At 37.8% G+C, this 26,580-nt stretch overlaps 1 protein-coding gene across 3 annotated transcripts in view; it reads right to left on the bottom strand.

The window, feature by feature from the left end:
* Ndst4 (N-deacetylase and N-sulfotransferase 4) overlaps positions 1-26,580 on the bottom strand; it is a 329,647-nt gene that overhangs the window by 40,410 nt on the left and 262,657 nt on the right. For all 3 annotated transcript variants that reach the window (XM_052730558.1, XM_052730557.1, XM_052730559.1), the window contains 2 exons: positions 14,387-14,569; positions 189-285 (listed from right to left, as the gene is read on the bottom strand). In XM_052730558.1, coding sequence (XP_052586518.1) covers positions 189-285; positions 14,387-14,569 — 280 coding nt within the window. The remainder of the gene's footprint in view (positions 1-188; positions 286-14,386; positions 14,570-26,580) is intronic.

The raw sequence follows: 26,580 nt of genomic DNA, 5'->3' as shown, positions 1-26,580 counted from the left end.
TAAAGTTCAAGTCTAATAAATGGCAACATCAGGATCTTTTCGAGGCTTGTAGGATAAAAGGTGTCCCATGAGGAGGTACAGCAGTTCAGCAATAAACTTGCATAGGTCACAAAACAAGATTCAATGCTGTTAGGACACAAGAACTTAATAATGACAGCAAGTCCAGAAGCATCCTTGCCTAGGCTTACCTGTTTTCTGAGGCCCAATGACAAGGAATTTTGGTAAATGATCACAAGTTTTCTCCCTAGACCAGATGTCTTTGTGTCGTTTATCATCACATGGATTCTGCAGGAAAGAATAATACATCTTACTGAATACTGAATCCTGGCTGCTATGTCCTAACAACATTTCAAGTAAGACAGGATGAGATTCTTGCTTGATCTCCTAGAGCTGGGCATCAAAATCCCATTCTGGTTCTTTGATTCTCAAATCCTTTCCTGGTGCAGTGATTAGCTGGTTCCCCTACCCAAGGCCTCATAGAACACAGCCTCAAATCAGTCTTGCCATGATGTGCGTGTTATCAGTGACAGATAATAACAGGAGATTCTGCTCTGTCTGTAGTTTGTGTTTTATGTCTGTGCATCAAAGAGGTTTTAACTTGACTGAGCCTCACTTGACTGTAGTTTCCCAGTTTCTTTTCTGTTTTTTTTCTAACATTGAAATATCTATGTGTTAGAGGCTGGGTACTTTATTTTCAATACAAGATGACTTTCTTTGGGAAATGTTTCTGAAGGTAATACCTGTTAGATGAGTTGTTTTGAATTATGATTCTTTCTACCACTTTGACAAATACAGGTTAAAAAAAATCATAGTTTCCAATATTACATTTTTTCTAGGAGAGAGTAGACATTTATCCAATTAATGATGCTAGATCTGTCAAGAAATGTTTACACAAATGAACCTCCATTTTTCAATTAGAGAATGCAAAACTGAAACCTTTTATGTCATTTCAACACTTATTAGTTAATTTGTTTAATCTCACTGATTTAAATTTTCATTTAAAAAAATAAAAATGTAAAAGTGCTAAAATGGAGAATATTATTTCAAGGAAATATTTTTTTAAATATTCATTTATTCATTTGTTTGTGACATGGCTGGCCTCAAACTTTTGTGCTCAAGTGCTCTTTCTGCTTTGACCTCCCAAATACTTGGGATTACAAATATATGTCACTATACCTTTAAATCTTTTTATACGTTTAAATTTAAACATTTATAATTCATTTGGTAAAAATATATTTTCTCCAAATAACATTTTGGCATATTTTTAAAAAATAGTTCAAGCTAATTCCTCATTTAATTTAGAGGTCTCACAAAACATCTCAAAGGCTCATTGGCATAATGTTCATTGCACCAGATAAAAAGCAAGAGGACACTCTGGGGGCCTGGCTAAGAAAAATGCACTTGAGAGGAAGAGAACTCAGGTAGCCATACACACCTGTGATCTTCAGTGGCAGAAGTGGAGTTAGAAAGATTATGAGTTCAAGACTAGCTGGGAAAATGAAGACACTGACTCAAAATCAGTCCAAACCAACATAAAGACATGATGGAGTTCAAGCATGCCAAGTTCAAAGAGTTTGTTACACTTGTAAGTTTTAGAAGTGGCCGGGCAGTGGTGGCATACGCCTTTAATCCCAGCACTCGGGAGGCAGAGTCAGGCGGATCTCTGTGAGTTCAAGGCCAGTCTGGTCTACAGAGTGAGATCCAAGACAGGCACCAAAACTGCACAGAGAAACCCTGTCTCGAAAAACAAAAAACAGAAAAAAAAAAAAAAAAAAAAGAAGTGTAGACTTCTGAAGAATTCTGAGATATCCTGTCCACGGCAAAGGTGAATTTTACCTCATCAACTCTTACTGTTAAAATGAAAGCAGAGTGCTTGATCAGTTTCTTTGGGGTTTGGAGGCAGCAAGATTTATAGAAATCTTTGAATGTGGCCCTAGAGCAAAGAAGGGGTTTCAGCTGTGTATCCCAGATGCCTCCTGACACTGTGGCATCAATTGCCACATGATGTCTGGCAAGCCACTGAAATGAGACCCAATGCATGTTACACCCCACTAAGTGCTTATGGCTGTCTGTCATTTGAAGCAGAGAATTCAAACAGTTTCTGCTATGTGGCCAAGCTCTGGAAGAATGTAATTTTTCCAACCGATAATGGAATGACATGATTATTTTCCCCATCAGAAACTGGTATTCGTGTCCCACAAATCGTAACTCTAGGTGTGCTCAGCAACATTTCTTTATAAGATGGAAGTTATACATTAGGGATTGGTCCTCAGCAGATCCAAGGGCCTCTGACAAACAAGCATCCCATTCTCCTCTGTCACCTGCATTTTTCCAAGGATGCCTCTCAAGGTGTTCGTTTCTGTACTTTCATGATAGGTATTTCTATAATCGGGTGAAGAGGGGAAGCACAGGTGTGGTTTGTGGATGGGTTGACACATATGTGGGCAGAAGCCTAAAACAGACACTTGCTACAACGTAGTTCTAGCCAAAATGGTTCCTAAAACCACTACTTACGAGAAATCTTTCAATTGGCAGAATTTGGGTTAATATAACACATTTTCAGAAGTCTTTACACTTGTAGGTGTGCTTGAGCTAATCATCATAAGAAAGTAAGATAGCTACTGTATATTGAGAATGGGGCACTCTGTCTTCTAGGCTACTGGGTGATCCACACTCAGCATAACTATAAATTGCAAAGGACAACAATTATGATTTGAGAAATGTTGGATTACAACCATAGCAAACTCAATCTAGTGTTTTGCCTCACAGATTAAACTATCTTTGCTCTGGCACCATCTTCTTCTAACAGAATGCCTGGAGAAATTTCAAAAAAGGAGAGTCAGTGGAGCAGAACATAGCTATCGCTATGGCATCTGGTCCTGAGACAGTGCTGGAGGCACCAGGTAAGGTTTCTAGTAATGAAAGAGTAAGCCCAAAGTGAGGAAATCCAGAATACACGTAGGGAGGAGGGTGTATTGACTACAGCTTTGGCACCAAGTGTAGCAACTGGGTTACAGATCTTCATAACAAGCATCTCTTAGGTTTCCTTAGGAACTGTATTCTTAGAAATCTTGTGAAAACTGCCCACTTTTAGAAACAAGTGAAAGTGAATGGACACGTGGTATTTCCTGTGGAGGATGCTTTTCTGTCCACTGGAAATACCAACTGTTCTGCTTCATACTACTTCTGCAAGTAACAGGCCTTCCCAGACCTTCAGCTGTAAATGTTGTTTGGGGTGGGGAGGGTGAAACAGATTGAAAATTGTCCTTGGCTGGATGATGAGTGCAGGCTGACCGGCAGGGCACACTATGCATCTCCCTCCTCATCTCCACACGTAGCCCATATCCAGTGCCTGATATGTGGGTACAAGGGGACTCACTCCTCTCAGGAGGCACAGTGGTCTGTGTGAGTAGTCTTCCACGCAGGGCAAGGCAGGGCTAGACTTTGTTGAGATCACATTTTCAGTCAGAGCTTTCCTTTTGCTTTGTCCATTATTTCGCTAATGGATTTCCCCCAAAATGTTTCCTCTGTAAATCCTTCTAAAGAATACTATTTATGGCAGGTGCCATTCATACCTCATACAGTTTGAAGACACACACTATCTAAATGTACTTTACTTCCTCACCTCCTATTGATACTACCAAGAAGCATAAATATGCATTTTTTCTCTTTTTTATTGTTTAAGGATTTCATATATTCATATTCACTCCCATGTCCCACCCTATAATTCCTCATCACCACTTTTCTCTCCCAACTTCATGTGCTCTGTTTTTAAAATCCACTGAGTTCAATTAGTGCTGCCTGTATGTGCCTGGGTCCAGGACCGTCTACTGGGGCATATGTACCCTCTCATAGCCTGGATCCCTGAAAAAGACTCATTCTCTCCTTTAGCAGTCATCAGTTGCAGTAGCTCCTCAGCCATGGTGAGAATGCATTACTACCTACCCCCATCCATGCTAGGATTTTGTCCAGCATGATCTTGAACAGGTCTTGTACATAAGTACTCTGTTAAGGGGTAAGTACATAAGCACTCTCATAAACACTGTGAACTCATTGCAGTTGTTTATTGTATCCTGAGAACAGTTTGGTGGTAGTCACCCACTACCTCTCACTCTTGCAAACTTTCTTCCCTATTTTGCTCCATTACTTCTGAGCCTTGGGAGGAGAAATGATACATAGATGTCACATTTTTGGCTAAAGACCAATAATTTGTAAAGACAATTGAAGTATGCGATAATTTACTTTGGAAAAGTTTAAGCTATAATTCTTGGATTTCCAATAAATTCATCCATAGAAAATTCCAAAAATGGAGTGAAATGCAAGCTGTTAAAGTCAAAATTCCTTCTTTTAAAATGTAACATGAACAGACATTCCATTTTACATTGACTATCATCTATTTCTTACAATATTTCCCTTCATTATTAAATCTTCTACCCTCCACAGTCTAGGCTTAGCTTAACTCTCTAGCCATGTTTTTCACAGTGGCAAAGAAAACTAAGCTTTCATCTTTTGTAGTTTGTATTTTTATTTAATGATGCAGCAATCCTTGTTTTTCTCAGTACACAGGTCTCCAAACTAGAGATTATATTTCACAGCCTCTCTTGAATCTGCTTTCTGGTGAGAAAGTCTTAAACAATTGAAAGTGAGACAAATGACATGAACTCTCTTTTTAAGATTAAAGCTACTGTCTCTGTGTTTTCCCTGTTTCAGTTATTGTTGGCTATAAAATGGCTATAAGTGACGAATGAGTTTGTCTTGTACTCAGAGGTGGAAACCATAGGTAGAAGAACTTACCGGCCCAAGGCACTAGATTACTGTATGGAACAGAGATATCTGTTTCCTACAATGCTCCCTTTAGTATAGTTAGAGGAGAATCACATTTCTATCTTGTTTCAAACAAGGTATATTTTAATGTCACTGTACAACCTCATCCACAATCTAATGTAATGTGTTTCAAAGTTCTTGTCTGTTAAAAAAAAAAAAAGGAGCTTGTGACAGAACGTGGATCAATACACTCCTTTTTTCAACTAGAATATTTTGCTGTGAGGTGTACTAACAATAGCCGAACCAACCAGTGTTCTTTAGAGGATATAGTCAAGTTGCCCTTTGCATATGCTGCTTCTCTCATCAGTACATCAGCAACAGATGGTTTAAGCCTTCTCATGGACCACACTGAGCAGCGTTGTCTGAATTAAGATTGCTCAGACCACCTAGTGCATCAGTCATACTCCATTCTCTATCATCGAAAGAGGAGAGTCTGCTTCAGAATCTTTGAATAATTTATTTTCTCATTCAATGCCAAAATTTTCAACCAATTCATAGTCAAGTTTTGTCATTTTTTTCTGGCTTACGCTAATACCCACTGCAAACTTCTCTCAGCCCAGTCAGCAAGAACATGAGCCCAAGGGGCTTACCATGCTTTAATTGATGTTCTTAAAGCCCTGGACCCTAGTTTCTTTATTTGTAAAACAATGATTAATAGTTTCTACCCCATATGGTTTTTTTGTTACTGGTTTAAAAATAATAAAATCATGCTGTATATAAGAAAATGCTTATTATTTTATTTCATACCAGCCTTTTCTTTCCTTTTGCCCTATTAGGAATACAGCTTGAACAAAGGGAGTTTAAGTTAATCAATAGATTTTTTATGAGCAACTATCAATGGGTCTATTGCCTTCCCTTAGGAACATAGACAGTTCTCCCTCCTGCTTTGTCTATGATACTTTTGTGTCATATTTTCTTCATATTTCAACACCTAAAATTATTTTGTTCATGCTTCCAGTAATTTTATACAGTTTATCAGAAGTCCATCTACAAGACTGTAAGTTCTCTGAGAGTGACGCCTCCTCCATCTGTGTCCCTTATTGCTACGTGAGATGCTTAATGAATGCTTGTGGACTGAAAGACTCATATCCCGACTTACAGAAGGCACAGAAAACATTGTGGAGCAGGTACATACAAACTGATTGTATGTTCACGAAGGCTACTTTATGTTCACTTATCACAGTGTATGTCTTTCTTGCCCTGATTTCTGCTTTATGTAAAACAACGATGACTAGACTGCTACTCACAACTCCAGGGAGGCTACTTAGAAAACAGGACCCTAAGAAAGATTTCTGCTTTAAAAGTGATGAAAACTTTCTGTACCAACAAGATGGCTCTGTGGGTAAAGGGGCTTGCCACCAAGCCTAAGTTAGATTTTTCAGAGTCCATATGGTGGAAGAAAAGATCCAACTCTCCACAGGTCATCATCTTCCCTCCATGTGTGCTGTCCATGTTAAAAAAAAATAAAAGAGCTCTCTTTTTCACACACACACACACACACACAGACACACACACACACACACAGACACAGACACACACACACACACACACACACACACACACACACACACACACACACACACACACACACACCAGAGAGAAAGAGAGAGAGAGAGGCAGAGAGAGTGAGACAGAGAGAGAGAGATCACCATAGTTGTTAAATAATGGTACCAGTTAAACTGATGTTCTTCTCAGATATTGTACTGATAGATAAGAGCTGTAGATGCAATTATCTGGAGCTAAGATGGTGGAATACACACTGCTCCAAATGCTTCATTAATATTAACAGCTGGCTTCACTTCAGATCTTCCCACAGGTTTGTTACTATCCTGTCCAAGTGCTCACATCTCAGCAGACTGTCTTTTTTTTTTATGACTGTGCTCTGTCTCCTTGGGACTTTCCTTGGGACTTTCCAGCTACCTGTATTTCTGCTGTCACCTCTTCCCTGGCATCTTTCCTCCTTTGCCTGTTAATTACAACTATATTGACAAAGCATTTGCATTTTCTATTTTATATTCTGGTAGTAGTTGCTTACACTTTCCCTATGCTGAGCTTCAAGATACTGTCTTATTATTTCAATGCCAATGAATATAATGTCCAACTTTTATTGATCACCTTCAGCATTCCAGGCATTTGCTTGACATAGATTATTTCTAATCCTCAAAGTAACTTGGCAAGACAGATTTTATTATCCCTTCTTTATAGCTGAGGAAGGTAAGATGCAAAGGATTTTATTTTGGTCTTACTGAAGGTCACACAGCAAGTTAGTTCATATTTAGAATCTGAAGCTGGTGTTGTCTCTGAAGTTAAATTGTGTGTGTGTGTGTGTGTGTGTGTGTGTGTGTGTGTGAGAGAGAGAGAGAGAGAGAGAGAGAGAGAGAGAGAGAGAGAGAGAGAGAGAGAGAGAGAGAGGTGGGGGGAGGGAGTGAGGATGGAGGAGGGAGAGAGGGAAGATAGAGTGTTGTGTTGTTGCGGGAGAGGAAAGGACAAAGAGGCAGACTTTAACAAAAAGAATGAAGTTCACAGAGTATTTCCAGGAGCAGAGGGCAGCAAAGCAGTTCTCTGTAATTTTATGCTCTATTCTCCTGCTATTGTTTTAATTTTAAAATTCAGGACATGACAGGGCACTTATGTAGATCCTTTCTCATTCTGCAATATGCTTGTTCCCTACATAACTGAAATAAACAGATAATAGTAAATCACAACAAACAGTAAGTTACTGCCTTTTGTATCTAGCCATATAGATAGATATATTTAAAAGTTGAAAAGGAAAATAAGTTTAATTTGCTGCAGGCAGCTTATGGTTACAGTGCCAGTCTGAAAATCTGCTACTCTGCTCTCATGAGGAGGAAGTGATTCAGGGGCTTGGTACATGGAATATATGAAGCAATTTTACTTTTAAGTAAGTAAAGTGGGTAGGTAAAAGATTCTCTGAAGCAAAAGGCAAGACTTAAAAGCAGAAGTCAATGCTAATGAAGTCCCCTCCCCACAAAGACCTAAAATACGGATTTTGAAAACATCATACCACCTACTCCATTTTGAAGGGCATGTTATCATAGGCAGGAAGACCACTTTTGTTCCCATGAGACCTCATCAGCCCAAACCTACATTTTTCCTTTGTTCCTCTGAACATCTGTTTTGTTTCTCACTTCACCCTTCTCTCCCAGGCCACCAGTGAATTATCAGTTGGCAATTGGTTGGTCTCATGTGGGTCACATGCCTGTTCCAGGTAGCTAGGCCCTATCTAGGCCCTAATGGTGGCCGAATTGTTTCATTAACTGTAAACTCTACGGAGTTTGTTCCTCACTTCATTTCCCTTCAGCTTGCCTTTTGCTGTTCCACCCTCACTGGTGAAGCGGTGATAAAAAAAAAAAAAAAGTTTTGAACTGTTACTCTTCCCTGTCCCTACATGGCAGTGTTGTTTTGAAGCTTCTGCTTATTACATTTCTACCTTGCACATGCCTGTAAAGATCCGTTACCCAGGCTCCATCGCACAGTGGAGTGACTTCCAACTTTCTGTCACTGTCACTTGTGCCTAATATGATCCACATGCACTGATGAGATATTTTAATAAGATAGGGATGTTTATTCTCAATGCTTCCATCAACAAATCCTCGTGGAGCATCCGTGGAACAGACACCAGCTCAGATCCTGATTCTGTTTGTGCTTTAAGAATCCTCTCCTGAGTTCCTCCAAGGCTCAGGAAAGCCCGGCCTTCCTGAGAGTGCTGATCCATAAGAACTCCCTTCCCAGATCTCCTGAGGCACCTGGTGGTCTGATTATTTTTCAGAGTTCACTCTTACGTCATTGAATAACAGCCAGCCTGTGGGTTAGGGCTGATGGGAAAGGGCCTTGGTTCTGTGGGTGACTGGGGTAGATGAACATTTTAACAATGCTGCTATAAGTACAAGCTATCTACTTTATTCAAAATATCCTTGTCTTGCTTACTATATTAGACTCATATTTATTAAAGTGAGTGGTTACTCTTAATATTTTCTCAGAAACGTTTTCATAAAAAATCCCTTTGTTAACAAATGACTGCAGTCCTCCTCACACAAAACTCTCTGCTATTATTTGCATTTTTATGACTATCCTACAGGGAATAAATAACCAAGTCAAAAAATCTGGGTCTTTGAACTCTCATGAATCAGTTGGTTTAATACAGGATTATTCATTCAGTGTAATATTCAAAATACTAGAAGTTTCAATAACGCCTACATAAAACAGGCTTCTTTTTTGTTGTTAAATGAAGTCCTGAATATGGTCTATGATTACGTTAGTTCATAAAGTATGAAGATACTGTAACTTCCATTTTTTTAAGGAGGTCTCCGTAGGTTATTTTCACTGGCTGCACAAAAGTATTTCTGTGGTCAGTTTGGTGCTTGACAAGAACATATCTACACATGATTGATGGGAGATGGAACACCCAGACTTATGTCATCATCTTCAGTTGTCACAGTCTCTGACAGCTTGTAGAATCAAAATGGTAGTGTGCTTCACTAAACAATCAAGACAGGGGAGAATTATTTGAGAAGCATTCCTGAGAGTATAAGATACAGTGTTGTTGAGTAAGGGGAAGAGAAGTAGAGTATTAATACAGACAACTTTTCATTGGAAAAATAATTAAGATATCTTATTTATTAAGATACCTTTAGTTAATTAAAAGTGAAGTCTCTATAATAACTACATTGACCAGTTCACTAAAAAGGCTGAAAGATAAACAGACCAAAACTTAAAAATATTATTTTCCTCTTGAAATGGGGTAATTATTCCCTGACAACCCTTTCTTTAGTCTCACCTACAAACAAGTTCAGCCTCTTGCCTTTGAAGGCATTGCTGTTCACTGACAGAAAGCCATTCAGAGCTTCCCTATCTCAGAGATAGATCATTTGCCTAACTTCTTCATGTCTTTCTATTCTTCGTTGTCCTGTAAAAAGGGTTTCTGGAATTATCTCTATAAACCATCTTTCTTTACTTCTTTCCTCCCTTTTTCTGTTTTTCTGAAACAGCAACTCTAGTGGGTTTCGAAGCATCTAGAAGGTTGAGATGCTCCTCTAAGTTATGCCTATAAAGACATTTGCTGAACTGTTTGAATGAAGAGGGAAGACCAGCCTTGAATGTTATCATGACATGGGCTCGTGGACCAAGAGGAATATAAGGTCAAAGAAGAAGGAAGCTGGATCCCATTCCTCTGTCTCCTGGCCCACCACGATATGCAGTGCTGGGCTCCATTATGCCCTCACTGCCTTGATAGGCTGAATCCTCACAGCGATGAACAGTGCAATTTATTTATTTATTGGCTACCAAGTGATGTTATTGGACATTTTGACAATGTGATGAGCAAAGTCACTAACAGAGGTTCACACTCACCATGTAACTCACTGGTCTTGAATTCGTGGTATTTCTACCTCAGCTCTCCACAGTATGGAGATCATAGACATGGAACACTGCAACGGGCTCCAAGGTTTTCTTTTGTCATTTTCTACCTGCCCTCAGAATGTGCCACTCTTTGTTACAGATCAAGTCCAAATTCACAGGAGATTTCCATGTTTTCCTGAGGACATCTGCCTGTCCCTAGGTTTTCCTCCTGTTCCATCTGTCTCTTTGTACAAGGAGCAGCTCAGCTGCTTCTGTTGTTCTCTACACACGTCTACCTTTGTGTATCGGTTGTGTGATTTAAATAAGTGACTCTTGTACCATTAAGTTCCAGCTTGGAAAATATATATATATGGTTTGCAGGTTGTGCAAAATAGGCATATGTTTGCAATTATTTTGTAAGCAAATTACAAATAAGCTATAAACTGGTTCAGAGAGTAAAACTATGAAAACAAATTTGCAATGTTACTTTTTTTTAACACAATAAGGAGCTATTGCAGTTTGCAAATCTCATGGTGGTAAAACTTTCCTTTGTTATGTAACTATTTCTGAAGTTTAGGTTTAGCAAATTCCCACTGAACCCATCATCAGATTCTTCCGAGCTTCGAGAGAGAGCCCGTGATAGAAGGAGACTTGTCTTTCTAATGTAACATCACCAAACTGCATCTGAGCAGGAAGAAGAAAGCCTGGATTTAGTCCCAGCTCATCTCTAATAAGTCAAGGGACTTATTTCAGTTCCCGAGATTGGGCTAAACGTCCCTAACTTGTCCTGTTCTTCCCATCTGTAACTTCGTGTCAGCATTCATTTGCTGCTTCACCAGACAAATATTAGTAGCAGGTACAGTGCTGGTGTTACCTGTTTTGTGGTTTGTTTATAACACTGATATTCAAATCTCATCATTTCTAACTAGAAACCAATGCTTTGATATCTAGAATCAACCAAAGTGCTAGTTGCCTGCCGTTAAAAACTGGGATTTACTTCCCCACATCTCTCTCTCTAACTCTGGAGACACTGGCAGAGGCCTAGAAGACAGTTCTTTGAGCATTTCCCTGGACACATAGCAAGCAAGAATCCACTTCATGCTTGGATGTTTGTTGATAGTGAGACTCCATAGTGGCTGCAGGAAGATTGAGGCTGAGCTAACCTGACAGCTTGAGAGCTTAAGAGCATCGATTAGAGCATGTGCGAATTTGACCTTCCCACTGTCTCCACGTTTGTGGCTTTGTTTCCTATAATAGGAGTTGTTTGTTAGTGTGTGTGTTTGTGCGAGCGCGTATGCGTGCGTAAGAAGAAAATTATTTTTCCATACTCTACAGTGATTATTCTATCAAAACAATAAGTGGTATTATTTTATCCCTTGAGTATAATTTTTTTTTGAGCATAGTTCTGATTGTTGCCTTTATGGTCAGTCACCACATTCCTCATAATCTATGGGTTGTATAAAAATTCTCAGGGGGTTTCTAGCCTGCGGTAATACTTTTTTAATTTAATTTAATTTTATTTATTTTATTATTAAATTTATTTTACAATACAATTCAGTTCTACATATCAGCCACGGATTCCTTTGTTCTCCCCCATCCCCTTCCCCCTAGCCTACCCCCTATTGAGTATAATTTCAAAACTTTTGTATAGTAGAGAGAAAGCTGATGAGGAGCCAATTTGGGAATTGCATTTTTTGTGTGTGCATGGATATACATGTCTATATCAAGCAGCTTTGTAAGAACCAATTTCCCATGAGGTATTTTGTAGCTGCTGATCATGCTGCCTATTGGCAGATATTCACATTGCACTTTTTAATTAAGTGACAAAGCAGTCCCACATATAGAGTGGTTGGTGCTAATGAAAATTTACATAAGGAACCAAAAGAATTAAACAGATGTGACGATTACCATTTTGCACTTTTTCTTTCTATTTGTAGTAATAAAAAAAGTGTGAAATGAAATGTAAAGGAAAATAGCAGTTGAGTTCTATGAAGAGTACTAAATATGAAGTCATACTCATAAATATAATAGGGTTTCTGAATTTTTCATTTTCACAATATGTAAGAGAAACAAAGATATACTATTTGCCCATCCTAATTCTAGGTCATGAGGAAAAGGGTGTAAAATGTTTACTAAGTAATTCTGGTTTTGCTTTCATGTAGAAAATGAGGGTAATTTCCGTTTCCCTTTGGATTGCTATCATCGATGTGAATGTGAAAGCAGATGCAACCAGGGGCAAGGTCACTCAGAGTCTAACATACTTTATCATCACTTCACCAACTTCATTTGTGGCATTACTTTTGATTGATACATTTTATCCAGTTTTCTGCAATAACTCAAATGCTCTCAACATCCCATATTAGTACTCTTTGCTCTACAAAATTGTCCTCCACACTTACACAGCGGGATGGGCGTACCCACATCTGCATCCACACATATGCTGATGTACCAAAGTAAGTAAATCAATAATTTTTAAATGGTAAATAGCAATATTAACAGTATCCAAACATTATCAGAACATTTTTGTCATTACGCCGAAAGTCCAAATAATCTGAAAAAATATATCTCAATGTTTAAGGACAGAGTAGAGCTTGGAACCACTAAGCTGACTGATCATTAATATGTCAACAACCTATCTAAGATACTTATTAATTTGGATTTTTTATTGATGTATGTGTGTTACAGTTATTAACTTAGCATTTTTGTGGGACTCCTACTGGTGTATCTCTGACTCTTTTGACTGCTCTTGGGACTCTTTTTTTCCTATTGGGTTGCCTTCTCCAACCTTTTGCCTTGTCTTATTATGTTTTGTTTTGTCCTGTTTGGTTATCGTCTCTTGGAGACTTATTCTTTTCTGAAGAGGAAACAGAGGAGGAGTAGATCTCAGGGAGAGGGGAGGTGGTGGGGGTAGCTGGAGGGGTAGAGAGAGGGGAAACTGTGATTGAGGTTTATTGCATGAGTGAAGAATCTATTTTCAATTAAAAATCATATATATACATATGTACACACACATGTATATTTATGTGTAAAAATAATTGAGTTTCCTCATAATAGGCAGTCTATTATAAACCCATGTGGTGGATGGCTGCTGTTAATTCATCTAAAGAGGACATGATTTGAGGCAACAGTTCACTTTAAAATATAGTAAAAGTCCTCTGCTGGAATAGAGAGAAATTGTAGTATTTTATTCTTTGTTGCATGCCCTAGAACTAGCTTTGCTGTATACATGGCAGATCCTCAATGATCACAGGTGGAAAGAATCCCTGGCCGTATAGACATAGCACTGTATGGTGCGATCATGGAATAAAGAGAAGAAGCAAATCATCCTGAAGAAAGGAAATGGGGACGATTTTGAAGGTCTGTTTTGCAGTAATTTCTCATTAACGATGATGCTACTTTTCTACCGAGTGCTTAGCAGGGGAACATCTGATCTGCTCTCCACAGCCAGCTCATTGATTGTGTGGGTCGATGCAATCTGATGCATAAAGAACCGAGTAAGTGGGAGGTAGTGCTTCCTAGATAACTGCTAAGAAGAGATAGTTTACATTTGGTGCCTTCAAGCTGTGTGGCCTCACATAGAGTCAAATTAGAAGTAAAAGCCATCCTAAAACTGACAAGTCTCTCTTTTATTGATAGGCCTAACATTACTGAAATTAGTTAGACTTAAAGAAAAGCAAAATGCACCAAACAGACTCCAGATCCATATGAACACAGGCAAGAGGTTGCTCTTTGCTTTTTGATGTTCTCTGTAGCGTACATATACATATTAGGGTATGGTGACAAGATCTTGGATTACAGAGGCTCTTTTTTTCTGTTTCAATTTTTAGTCTCCCGAGCTGTCCAGTGCTGACCATTTTACAACTAGCTAGCTAGTACTCATATCACATGCAAGTCGAAAGCATTGGCTTTGTCAAAACTCTGCCAATGAAACACCATCCTTATTGCCAAGCTTCCAAATGAATTGAACAAACAAGCAAAATAAAACTACAAATCTAAACATTTAAATTGTAAGAGATACAAAAATATTATTGAAGAGAATATGACAATTGGAAAGGGGAAGACTTTGCATTAAATATACATTTTAATATTCCCTAACATATTTATTTGATTTATTTAATATAATATTTGTTTAATAAGTTCCTAACACAAAATAAACAGTAACACATTGCTTTTCTTCCCCATGTAGAGAAGGTTTAATTGTTACCTGCCAGAGAGGGTCTTTCTGCTCGGGGAAGAGCTCAAAGTACTTGTGGGCCAGTTGTACTGGAGGCAGAGTCTGCAGTTTCAAATTGGTCCAGCTGTGCACAAAGTTGGCCAAGTTCACGAAGGTGTACAAGCCTAGGCGGTCATTCCCATAGTTAGATAGATGAGTCATGAAAATGCTGATCTGGAAGAGAAATGACAGTGACCACTCAGTGCCATAGGCTTACTCTCAGAAGTGGCAGTGTCTGATTTAGGAAACCTCACCTAACTTCAGACCATCTACGGAAGTACAATTATATTTTTGGGTGGGAATCCACTTAACTTTTTTTTTATAGAATAACCCTTTAAATTACTGTGAAAATTAAGGCTGAATTAGAGATTATCATCAGCTCATTTCTAACCAGAAGTATAGCACCAGTTTCAGTATTGTGAGGCCAATATCATGAAACCTCAAATCAAATAATTTCTGGAATACTGAGGAGCCCGACAGAACTGAACCACATGTAAAATAAAACAACTGCTCCACTCCTTTCCTGATGTAGATGCAATCTGATGATGTGAACTTGTTTCTTTATGTTATAAGGAGGCTTTTATTTGTTTCTCTACTGAAATAAAGGTTAAAGAAATGATAAATGTTTGAGGAGATGGGCAACTGATTTAAAAATTGCACAATGTATGTATAGAAATGTTACAGGGTGGCACACTAATATATACAATGTTTCTATGTTTTGATGGCTGCATTAAAAATAAATTTAGTTTAAAAAACCAATTTTGCAAATTTTTTTTGCATTAGTCAGGAGCTATCATATTCATTAAACTTTTACAACTTTTCAGACCTCATGTGAGCTCTAAAAATATTCTGCCATTTCAGTGCTCTTCTTTGTGTACCACAGACAAGGCAAACATGGCACTGTTCTTGAAAGACCATGCAAGAATTTACATGGTATTAAAGATATAACCTAACATGCAGTCCATCAGACATTGCAGAACTCAAAAACCAAATAACGGGAAAACTTCCCAATCCTGTCTAAGCTGTAGAGGTTATTAATGCAAGTCTGAAAAAGAATCAATCATTTTCCAGCACCAATAATTTATACTTGTTTTTAGTTTTCATATCATTTTCTAATACATCCATTTTAAAATCTAGATGGATTTTTGTGGCTAGATGGATCCATAAGTATTTCATAACAACCCAAATATTCCAATTAAGGACTTCATTAACATCATTTTGAAGTAATAATTGCATAGTGTTGCAAAGAATAATATTAGGACATGTATCTGATATTGAGTGGTAAGCAAATATGGACTAAAAGCCAAGAATCCGTGCCTGGTGTTTTACGTAGATGTTCAGTTTCTCTTACTTCAGAGGTGTTATCACTTGATGTGGTTGTTCATGTTAATTGGGAATAGAAAAATAAAATCGGGAATACGGCAACTATTCCAATACCATTTTCATTGCAGCATCATTAGAATAGTAGTCATGTAGCAAAGATCACAATACAGACCCTCTGTTCCCAAGATGGAATATTATCACTGAATAACTAGAGAGGAAGTCTTTTATCTTAAAAACATAAGAGCATTGTCTTGCACTAGAATATAATAAATGATATTCTGTCAAGAAATTATAATTTCAAGAACGAGTCTCATAATTTGAAGGACTTTTCACTTTGTAAAAGATGTTATCTTTCTGTCTGTCATACTAGGACACTGAAAAGGTCCCCAAGGACAGCTAATTAAAATTATCTGCCAGTCCTCACTGTCTCTGAAAGTAAAAATGGAGGATGAGAATTTGGTCTATTGGCTTTAGTGTCTCCAAATTATGAAAGTAATATCGCAAATTATATAGAACTAATCTGTGCAGGAATGAACCTAAGTCCTGCACATATATGAAATCATTAAATCCTCGTCATGCTCTTACAAGGCAGGTAGTTTTATAGGCCCCTTACAGATGAAGAAAAGGAGTCAACAAGTAATTTGTCTAAGTCTCCATTGAGGAAAGTGAAGAATAGGAATTGAATTCTCAAAGCCAACAACATGCCCTGTGCCCACATCTTCACTTGGGCATTTTTTAATGCATTGAATTTAACATCATCATTAAAAAAGAAAGAAAGAATGAAAGAAAGAAAAGAAAAAAATTGTAGAAAATATTGGTATAACCCATGTATTAGTTTGCGAACTCAAGTGTTTTTCTTTTTTCTTGAAACAGAATGACAGAAGAAAACTTACTTAAGGCTTATTTTCAGTACTAGTGACTGAACCTAGAGCCTTGGTTCTACCACAGGTTTATATCCCCGACCACCTTTTTATTTTTATTTTTTATTTTGACACTGGGTCTTAATAAGTTTCCTAGATTTGCCTGGAATTCACTTTTCTTGGCTGGTTTTATTTTTAAATTATTTTATTTTATTTTATGTGTTTTGCCTGCATGTGTTTCTGTATACCACAAGCATGCCTGGTGCCATGGAGGACAGAAGAGGGCACTGGACTCCCTGGAACTGTGTTGGAGCCCATCTAGGTTTCCTGGTGGCCTTACCCAGCAGGGCTGCATAGAGGTTGACTGGACCACGGGCCTGAGTGCCAGGTTTTTGGAAGGGGCTACACTTGGCTGTACCTAACAAGGGGGAGGTCTTTTGCCCCTCCTCTTGGCATTGTTATAAAAAGCCCTTTTGAATAAAGTTCTGGGCTGGTGGATAAGGATCCAGGCCCACTTGAGGCTATCCTGCGTTTCTATCTTTTTCTCTCCCCTCTATTTCTATCTAAGTCTCTTTTTTCCTCATTTCTCAAGAGTCCTTGGGGTAAATAAACGTGGGAGCTCGTCTCCCACAGAACTGGTGTTACAGAAGGTTGTGTTACATCATGTGGATGCTGGGGTCCTCTGTAAAAGCAATAAGTTTCCTTAACTGTGGAGCTATGTCTCCTAAGCTGACTTTGAATCTGCAATTCTCCTGTCTCAGCTTACTGGGTACCTGTGACTATAGACCTATTCATTTCTGAAATCTTAAACGTTATCATTTAACATGATGAATTTGAGTGTTAAGTCTGAAGATAATATCATCCCTTTCATATTCTCCATTTCTCCTTCTCTGGGGGTATAATCAAAGATTTATACTCTAAAGGTCAAATAAAAGAAGGGATATTTTAAAAAATGTAATTTGCATAGTGAGTTTATGTAATTTATGTGGAAATTTGAAGTAAATCACTAAAACATTAGCTGGCACAATTTTCTTACCTGAAATACATTTGGTATCATTTGAATAAGCTCGGGTACCCATACCACTGATTTGTTCATTCACCAATTCCTCATTCTTAAATTCTTTATGCCAAATAGGAAGTGAATTTACTGCAGGACCTAACTATGGAGTTTCCAGAACATAGCATGCTATCTGTTGTCAGATCTCCCATAAGCGAGATTATTGTCAATCACTACTACCATTAAGAAATAAGAAAGTGCAGGTGGTGTCCTTCAGGATAATTATCTTTTCCCATGACAGCAATTAGTAGAAAAACAAGACACAGGCTGAACACCCCAAATAATAACATAAACCCCTAGAAATCTACTGCTTGCCTCTATTGCTGTTACTTCAAGGTTGAATTTTAAGCACCTAGAAGTAGCCTAAAGTCTGAGAAAAACATGAACAAAAATCAGCATGGGAAATACTGTAAGGATTCTTTTTACATCACAGGTGAATGTATATTGTCATTCTATTTGGGTATTATAATGGTGATTAAGAAAATCACCATTATAATTAGAGCACACCAGTTCTCAGCAGTTTTTCCAGGATTTCTGTGGGTGAAGCTTTGATTCATAGAGGAAGCACAAGACATCGTCCTGGGGAAATGGAAACGGCCTGTGGCATTAAGTAGAGGTACTCGGTATGCTGTCCTAAGCCAAAGCTGGCTGATGCACTAGAACTTGTCTCTTAGCTGCATGTAGAAGCAAGCAGCCAGCCGCCGTGGCTGCAGTGACTGTCATATGGGGCACTGTGTGCACATGCTTTACTGGTTAACAACGAATTAGTGCTGGTGTATGGTCAATTGACTGCACTTTAAGAAAAACAGTTTTGCAAGCACAGCTTAGCTGTGCATATCTGGCCTGCTAAAAGTGCCTTTTGTGCAGACAGAGCACTTTAGCCTTAGCATTTCTGGACAAATAGCTTATTTAAGAGGAAAAAAAATGTTCAGAAAGTGTAGGGAGAAAACAAATTAAGACTGTGGCTGGAGGCCTAAAGAAGGTAAGTCAAGGAATATGCGGAACGAGTTAATAGCGAATACTGAATTTTCTGTCCTACAATATGTTGCTACTATTTGTTATGTGACGGTGACTGCTCCTCTACTCATCGGCCCCTTTAATTACTCATTTTGATCATTATTTCTTTAGCACATACTGAGAATACCTTGACTTAGTATGACCCACAGGATTACCTAGAATATATATGACTGTGTCACATGAGCACACGCTGTTGATAGAGGTGACTCTGTACCTTGAAATATTGTAGCATAGAATTATGAACTGACTCAAAAAAAATCCTCATATGACAGATGATGGGCAACCACATCTTAGTCAGTGGATTATTTTGAGAGTAAGGTTTGAGTGCTGACATCCTTAGGTCTCTTGGAGCTGGCCTTCCAGAGGTCAGGAGGTCGAGGCGGCTATATTTCTGTGACTAAGCATGCCTCTGGGCACCTTTATCTTGCCTTTAACACTTGATTCTCTCAACTCAATTATAACAAAACAAGTTTAAATTCTTCCTTCTCTCAGTTGTAGTAATATAAAAGCAAGTTCACAGCCTCCGTTGTAGGCTAATAATTCATTAGGAACTGAAAGCTTTCTTCTAGACTGTTGGCCAGATATACAATATGTATCAGAAAATATTAAGCATGGAAGAGATTTATTAACAATGCCTCTTATAGTTCAAGGACTGTGCATGCTTGTAACCCCACTTCTAAAAACTGAGGCAGGAATGAAAGGTCCAAACCATCCTGGTCTACGTAATGAGTCTCTGTCTTAAAACAAACAAAAAAGGTCTTAAAGATTTTAATGTGCAATATGTATATCCTCATAACAGGAAATTGAGTGACTATAATTGAACTCTATTTATAATCTTTAACTGAGTATAAAAGTGATGTTGTGGTAACAAATGAGATACTTAATGACCCCATACCCCATCCAGATACAGGATCTCATTGTGCAAGTTCAAGATTGGCCTTGAACTTGCTCTCTTCTTGCCTCAGTCTCAGTCTTCTGAGTGCTGATGTTAGAGACATGTACCATGGTGCCTTGTTTAATTAGTTGCTTTGCATAGCATTTCACCCTGTGTTATAAAGTTGCTAGTGTCCAAAGTGTACAAAGAAGAGAAGAACAAATAATAAAATGAAAATTAAATACCTCATTTTATCTATAGAGCAAAGCAGCAACATTTTCTGGGTTGCTTTGGAATATTTTCAGAGTCAGTACCATGGAAGTTCCCATGTCTTTTTGGCACGTATAACAAATACAATGGGAATGAAAATTGCATGGTCATGAGTATCAATAGCCAGAAAATATTACACAGTCTCATAATTTGGAACTCAGGGCCACCTTTTATGGAACACTTTTTAATTAAAATATAATTTAAATATTTGAGTATTTAGTTATGAGTTCTACACTGACTTTAAAAATAAACCATCTGTAAAGTACATCTTCCATAGGGAGAAAAAAACAGAAAAAAAAAAATAGCTGTGCAGACCAGGCAGGGAGACATGACGCTCGCTTGAGGCTGCCTGTGCTGTTTTCACACAGGATTGTTCAAGATAAGCATTAAGTGTAAGCAGTCAGTTTCTACTTTTGTCCCTGTGGCTCTGACAGCATGCCTCTTTTCAGAATGAGTCCATTGTGTTTAAAAATATGTCCATTAGCTGGTTAAATTATTGATTAGGCTTTTAGTTCCCCTAAAGTGAAGATGGATGAAATGCAGGGAGAGAATCCTGATGGCTCATCTCATGGGCTTTGGCATTGAACTCATAATTGTTGCAAAAAGGGTAATTTAGATTTTCCTTTTCTTCTAGCTGTAGGCTGTAACCACACAAAGATAGTTACCATGATGTTATGCTTAGCACTGCCAGTTTGAATGCAATGCTACCTCATTTAAGCCCATTGACACGATTGCTAGTCATGATTACAGGCACTCATACCTCTTTAGTTTGGGGCAACTAATGTCTTAGTAAAAGTAAGCATTTATAAAATTACCCAAATTGAGGAAAGTTTGCCAAACCCTAGGTAATTATATTGTTCTATTATTGAACATAAAGATTGCCATGACCTTGAGGCCCACTACTTAGAATTAATTGTGTGCTTGTCAAAAACAAAACAAACATTGTAATGGTTGGCTACTGTTTTGTCTTTCTTTGATACATTATACTGAAGGACAGTAATGTGAATTTACTAAGAAAGTTCTACAAAGTGGCTGCATGTTCATTTTTTCTTTTGTTTGTCCAATTGTTTGAATAAGAAACTACCCTCTTCTAGAGAGAAGGAAACAAGAGCAAAGAGGCTTAGCAGCCTGTCTGAAGTCACAGGGAAAAGGCCAGCAAATCCAGTGACCAAGTTCGTTGCACACTTAAAAACTTGTGAGGTGGGTAGATATTATGTCAAATATTCAAACCACAGCAAAATAAACTTAAACTAAAGACAAAAGAGCCTGTGAGTCCAGAATCAGTTTTCTTTCACGTGCTGTGTATCTACCAGAACTTTGCCAATAAGTTGAAATTCCTATATTTTTGTGATTTCTGTTTGTGTCATTATAATTGTCTCAGTGATTTATCTGTGGCAACTAACAATATATAAATTGTGATTTTTTTCTTAAAATTCATTCATGTAAAATATCACTTACACGTCTTTAAGAATGAGGGCAATGAAGGTTTCAATATCTGCATATAAAGGCACACAAATCTTTTGGCTTAGTACTGACTCTGAACGTTTCAAGATAATAGATATTGAAGTTGAAAATGCTTATCCCACGTAATAAGATTTTACATCAGCTGCACCTCAAGCAAGCACCAACGTTATAGAAAGGGAAAGCAACTCCTGTCTTCTAGGCTCCAAGAAGCATTTCAGTGATTTTGACAAATTTTTCAAGGAATGTTAACTAAAAGTGACTCTTAGAAGGAGAAAGTTGACAAAGGATAGAAAGAGAAGGAAAGGAGATAAGGGAGCAAGACGGAGAGAATAAAGCAAAGGAAATTTTTAGAATCAAATGTGTTGGTCAGGAAAAAAAATTAGGCTTCTGAATGTGGCTTTATGCAAGCCTTTAAATCTCTGCTCAGAATTAACTTCAGGTATTGATCTTAGACTGCTTCCCTTTCCAGAGGGGCTTTTGTGTTCCACGTGACTTTCACTGTGGTTTCATATAAGATGTGCAATACCACAACCATTCATATTTAATCACTACTCCTAGATGTTGTTTTAACATTCCATACCCTTGACTCTTCAAAGAAAGTCTTTTCTTGGTTAGGTGAAAAACTAAACATTTTTAATTTGGAACATATTTAATGAGAAAAATGATGCATTCATATCATTTTTATTTATATTCACTGTAGAAGTCTGAAAGTGTCCAAAAATGACCTTGAGTCAATGTAATCATTCATTCACATTGTTTTGCTTTGTGATAATGGGAGGTTAAAGACTTGAATCTGGAATCAGAATGCCTGGCTGTGAGCACTGGCGTGCTGAATCATGGGTTTCCATATTAGCTAAATGAAAACAATAACTTAGTTTTCAGGTATGTTCTGATACTTAAATGAGTTGTGGTATATTAAAATAATTTATAAATGGAAAACATTGCGTGGAAGACACTGCACATGTTCAATTAAAGTAAATTTAGAATATAATAATGTACTACGTATGGGAATTTCATTCAGAGGTTTTAATTACCTGCAGTCAACCACATGGAAAGAAAATGTTAGAGAATTCCAGAAATAATTCATGATTTTCAAATAATTATTTATTAAAAGTGTATTGTTGATTGTTCTATTTTATTATTAATCTCTTAATATATCTAATTTACAAATGAATTTTTATACATAAATATGTACAGAAAGCAATATGATGTACATGATGATACAGGGCTGGTAGATTGCACCTCCATGGATTAAAAACTTCTATTGTACCTATTGTATCAAACACATCTGAATTATTTGAATTATATTTCATAGATGGCAAATTCAATGATTCTTAGTTCATTTGTAATTATGTGTGTATATCACAACTTCTAGCAATCAACATGACTTCTGGTTAAAACAGAAAATATTAATTACCTGTGTCCCAGTGTGAAAATAGCTAAGTTATATCCCTAGCACATGAAGCTATTGTTCAGTTTTTGAGGTGTTTTTGAATAAATTCAAGTTTTATCCACCAACCTCACCACTGATGGATGTAGTTAAAAATCAATACAGGAGGAGATTGTTAAATGAAACCTGCGTTTCATTTTAAAAAGCACTGTGAATGCATTTTGAAAGCAGATAGGACTCAGGAGTAGCGTAATGAGCTGGATTCTTGCTTTCTCTTGAGGGCACTGATCTCTGCCATACCATGTATGGGTTTGTCGGGTTCTTCATAGTCTGTTCCTGCACCCTCATATGAGAAGTGACATCCAGAAACGACATTCTTTGAATAAGAGGACTCTGCTGCTGTCGACCACTACTGTAGCCTCACTTTTAAAACACAGGCACATAATAGGTATGCAACAACAACATATCGAGTGGCCGAATGTCTCCTTGGTAACAGACTTACTTCTTTGCCAGCAGCAAATGTGGAATAACTTAATTGCTTTCCAATTATTCTCCCAACTCTAAGGACATGAGGGAGAAAACAAAACATTTTATCCCACAACCCTGAAAACAGCTGGTATTTAATAGGACCGAATGAATTGCTAAATTACATTTTTATTTGTGTTTTCCATTTCTGTGATCAGACTCAATGCAGCAGAAGCCCCATTCTGCATTTGATTATTTACCAGTGTTTCAGTTTTTCAGTCATAATATTTGGTTAGTGAATTATTAACAAATCAGAACTGTTTTGATTCAGGACTGACTGGCATGTAAACACTGATCTTCCTTTATCGAGGAGTCGGGCAGCAGCTTCATCAAAGCAGCAGTAAACAGGGCAGCTGTTCTAACAGAGAACAGAAGGCTCCTGATGGATCTCAGCAAGCAGGACCTCTCCTCATTTTTCTTCTAAGTTATTAGAGGCTTAAGCCACTTAAAGGCAACATGTTTGCAACTGAATCACTATGGCACACATTTGTGTTTTATTTTTCATTATTAGGCAAATCAGAACTGAGAGTTTGGTGTTATGATTTTGAACAAAGATCTCTTTCTGAGTTTTACACAATGGAGGGCTGCCACTGTTGCTTTCCATCTGAGCTACTGACATTACTTGTTTATGTGTTTGTTCTTTTCCCAGAAGATCACATTTTCTTTCTAACAGTATTGCCACATTAAAAAAAAAATCACCAAAATGGCAAATGTACTAGCCTGGGAATGATCCTGGGTAGTGTAGCCACTGGGTGGAGAAAATATGCCTATTTGCAATCACTGTAAACTTCTCAAAGGATACGGAGTAGAGTTGAGCTGGATTTGTTAAATAAAAACTCATCTTAAAACTTATTGAATAATTAATGAATTCACAAATATATATTAAATACTTATTATGCATCTAACAGTCTATTAGAATTAGAGATATAATAATGAGTAAATTATATGTGTCATTTGTATAGAGGAACTTAAGTTATGATGGGGATACAAAGTAAAATAGTCATTACCCAGTGATATGCAGGTCCTGGGGTCAAGAAGCCTGGCAAATGGCTTCTTAGGCAAAGAAGGATGTAAACTGGGAACCAAAGCTGTGTGGGGAACTTCAGACAGAAGCACATTGTGGTTTGTTCTGCTTCTCTGATCTCCCAGCATTCACCCCAATAACTGGCACCGGGTTTGATTTTATTAATAAGACCATTTCAGATTCATGCTACATCTGGTGCCCAACGTTCATGGTACGAATTCACAAAAGAGCTACTTGCCTGTGGCATTGCAGGCCCCAGCTCAGGCACGAGCTATGCATTGCCGGTTGTGGTGGCACACTGGTTGGATTTACTGAAGGAGGCAGAGGCAGGAGGATCCCGAGTTTGAGGCCAGCCTAAGAGGCTTGCTAAGGAGAAGCTTCGGCCGGGCCGAGCCACAAACAGTGCCATGGAGGCAGCTACTGCTTTGAATTGCTGGCTGCTTCTCATCGTGTTGGTGACTGCAGTGATGTTGCTACCTGGGATGAAGGGTTTACTGCTGCTTGTTCAAAGAAGAATTGCCAGGACCATCATGTTACAAGAAAGTATTGGCAAAGGTCAGTTTGGAAAAGTTTGGCAAGACAAATGGTGGGGAGAAATTACTGAGAAGATTTTCTCTTCTAGGGAAGAACATTCATGGTTCTGAGAGACAGACATTATCAGACTGTGATTCTTCCACACCACAGAGGAGGCACAAAATAAATAAATAAATAAATAAATAAATAAATAAATAAATAAATAAATAAATAAATAAATAAATGAATGAATGAATAAATAAATAAATAAATCTGCAGAGAACCATGACCATGCCTTACAGCAACTTTGAAATCTTCAAAAGGATGACGGGACACCACAACAATTGACGATTCCACATGGACTACAAATAACACCACCCAAAGATCATCTTTGAACTACAAGCTACTCAGGACAATTTTGAGATGACTAACTGAGATGATCCAGCCTGACAGACTACTCAAACAAGGACTTGAGGCAAGCCCTGAAATTTCCCATTATACAGATACTGGACAAATGCTACAACTAACTCTCTCAGGACTTGACAATTAACCCAAACAATTTCTTTTCAGGATTCCCTAAAGATGTCTTCGCCCCCAGAAAACAGGAAGTAATTTTAAGAAAATGACACCCTCATTCCCAAGATGTGGGGTAGATTGTTTTTTGGTCATGATCATTCAATAGCTTATGGATAATTGTCATTGTTTATGATGGTTGGTTACAACTTATTAATTGTTAATGGTCAGGAAAAAGCTGAACAAGGAGATTAGATTCAGAGTTTTTTTTTAAGAAAAAAAGAATATAGATATGAGGTACATCATTGAATCTACTCTGAGCAAAAAGATAAAGAAATAATAGGATAAATGGGTAGATCATTGAATCTACTCTAAAAAGAAAAAGAGGAAGATATAAAAATGACAAAGGATAGATTTTTGAATCTATTATGAAAAGAAAAAAGAGAGACTATGGATATGATAAGATAAAAAGGTCAATTTTTGAATCTACTTTTAAAAAGGAACTACTTGTTTTAAATAGGATAAGTAATGAAAATTTTTTTGTCTGAGTTTATCAAATGTTACTGGACTAGACATTGTTAATGTAATTCTTGACTGTATATATTGTATATACTTATTGGATATAGTTTTTCTTATATTAGTTATAAGCTTTTTCTAAAATTTTAGACAAAAAAAGGGGAAATGTGGTAATATTGTGTTCCCCAAAATATTGTGCACCCTAATAAACTTATCTGGGGTCAGAGAACAGAACAGCCACTAGATATAGAGGCCAGAAAATGGTGACACTCATACGTTTAATCCTATCACTTGGGAGGTAGAGTTCCATCCGCACCTCTGTGAGTTTAAAGCCACACTGGAAACAGCCAGGCATAGTGACTCACGCCTTTGATTCCAGGAAGTGATGGCAGAAAGCAGACAGGTATATAAGGCGTGAAAACCAGGAACTAGGGCTGGTTAAGCTTGTAGGCTTTTGAGCAGCACAGTTCAGCTGAGAGGCATCCAGTCTGAGGAATTGGTGGGGTGAGGTGGCTGTGGCTTGTTCTGCTTCTCTGATCTTCCAGCGTTCACCCCAATAACTGGCACTGGGTTGGATTTTATGAATAAGATGATTTAAGATTTGTGCTACAGCACATGGCAGAGAAAGAATGGGTGGGATGGTGCTGTGGTCAGGTGACAGAGGAAGGCAGACTTCAGAGACAGCTAGCAAACCCTGGAGTCTGGAGCTTAAAGTTGGCAAAACATGATCCAGGCAAAGGAAAGGGTCACAGGAAACAGTAAGAGATCATTCATATTGGACCTTTAGGTAGTTGGTTATTTAATCCCAGGCACAACAAGGAATCGTTAAAGGATGTAAG

The sequence above is a fragment of the Peromyscus californicus genome, unplaced genomic scaffold, assembly GCF_007827085.1.
Source record: "Peromyscus californicus insignis strain IS unplaced genomic scaffold, ASM782708v3 Scaffold_9__1_contigs__length_137607984, whole genome shotgun sequence".
In the NCBI taxonomy this organism is placed as follows: domain Eukaryota; kingdom Metazoa; phylum Chordata; class Mammalia; order Rodentia; family Cricetidae; genus Peromyscus; species Peromyscus californicus.
The sequence above is the reverse complement of the archived record's forward strand: the minus strand, read 5'-3'. Positions and strand labels throughout refer to the sequence as shown.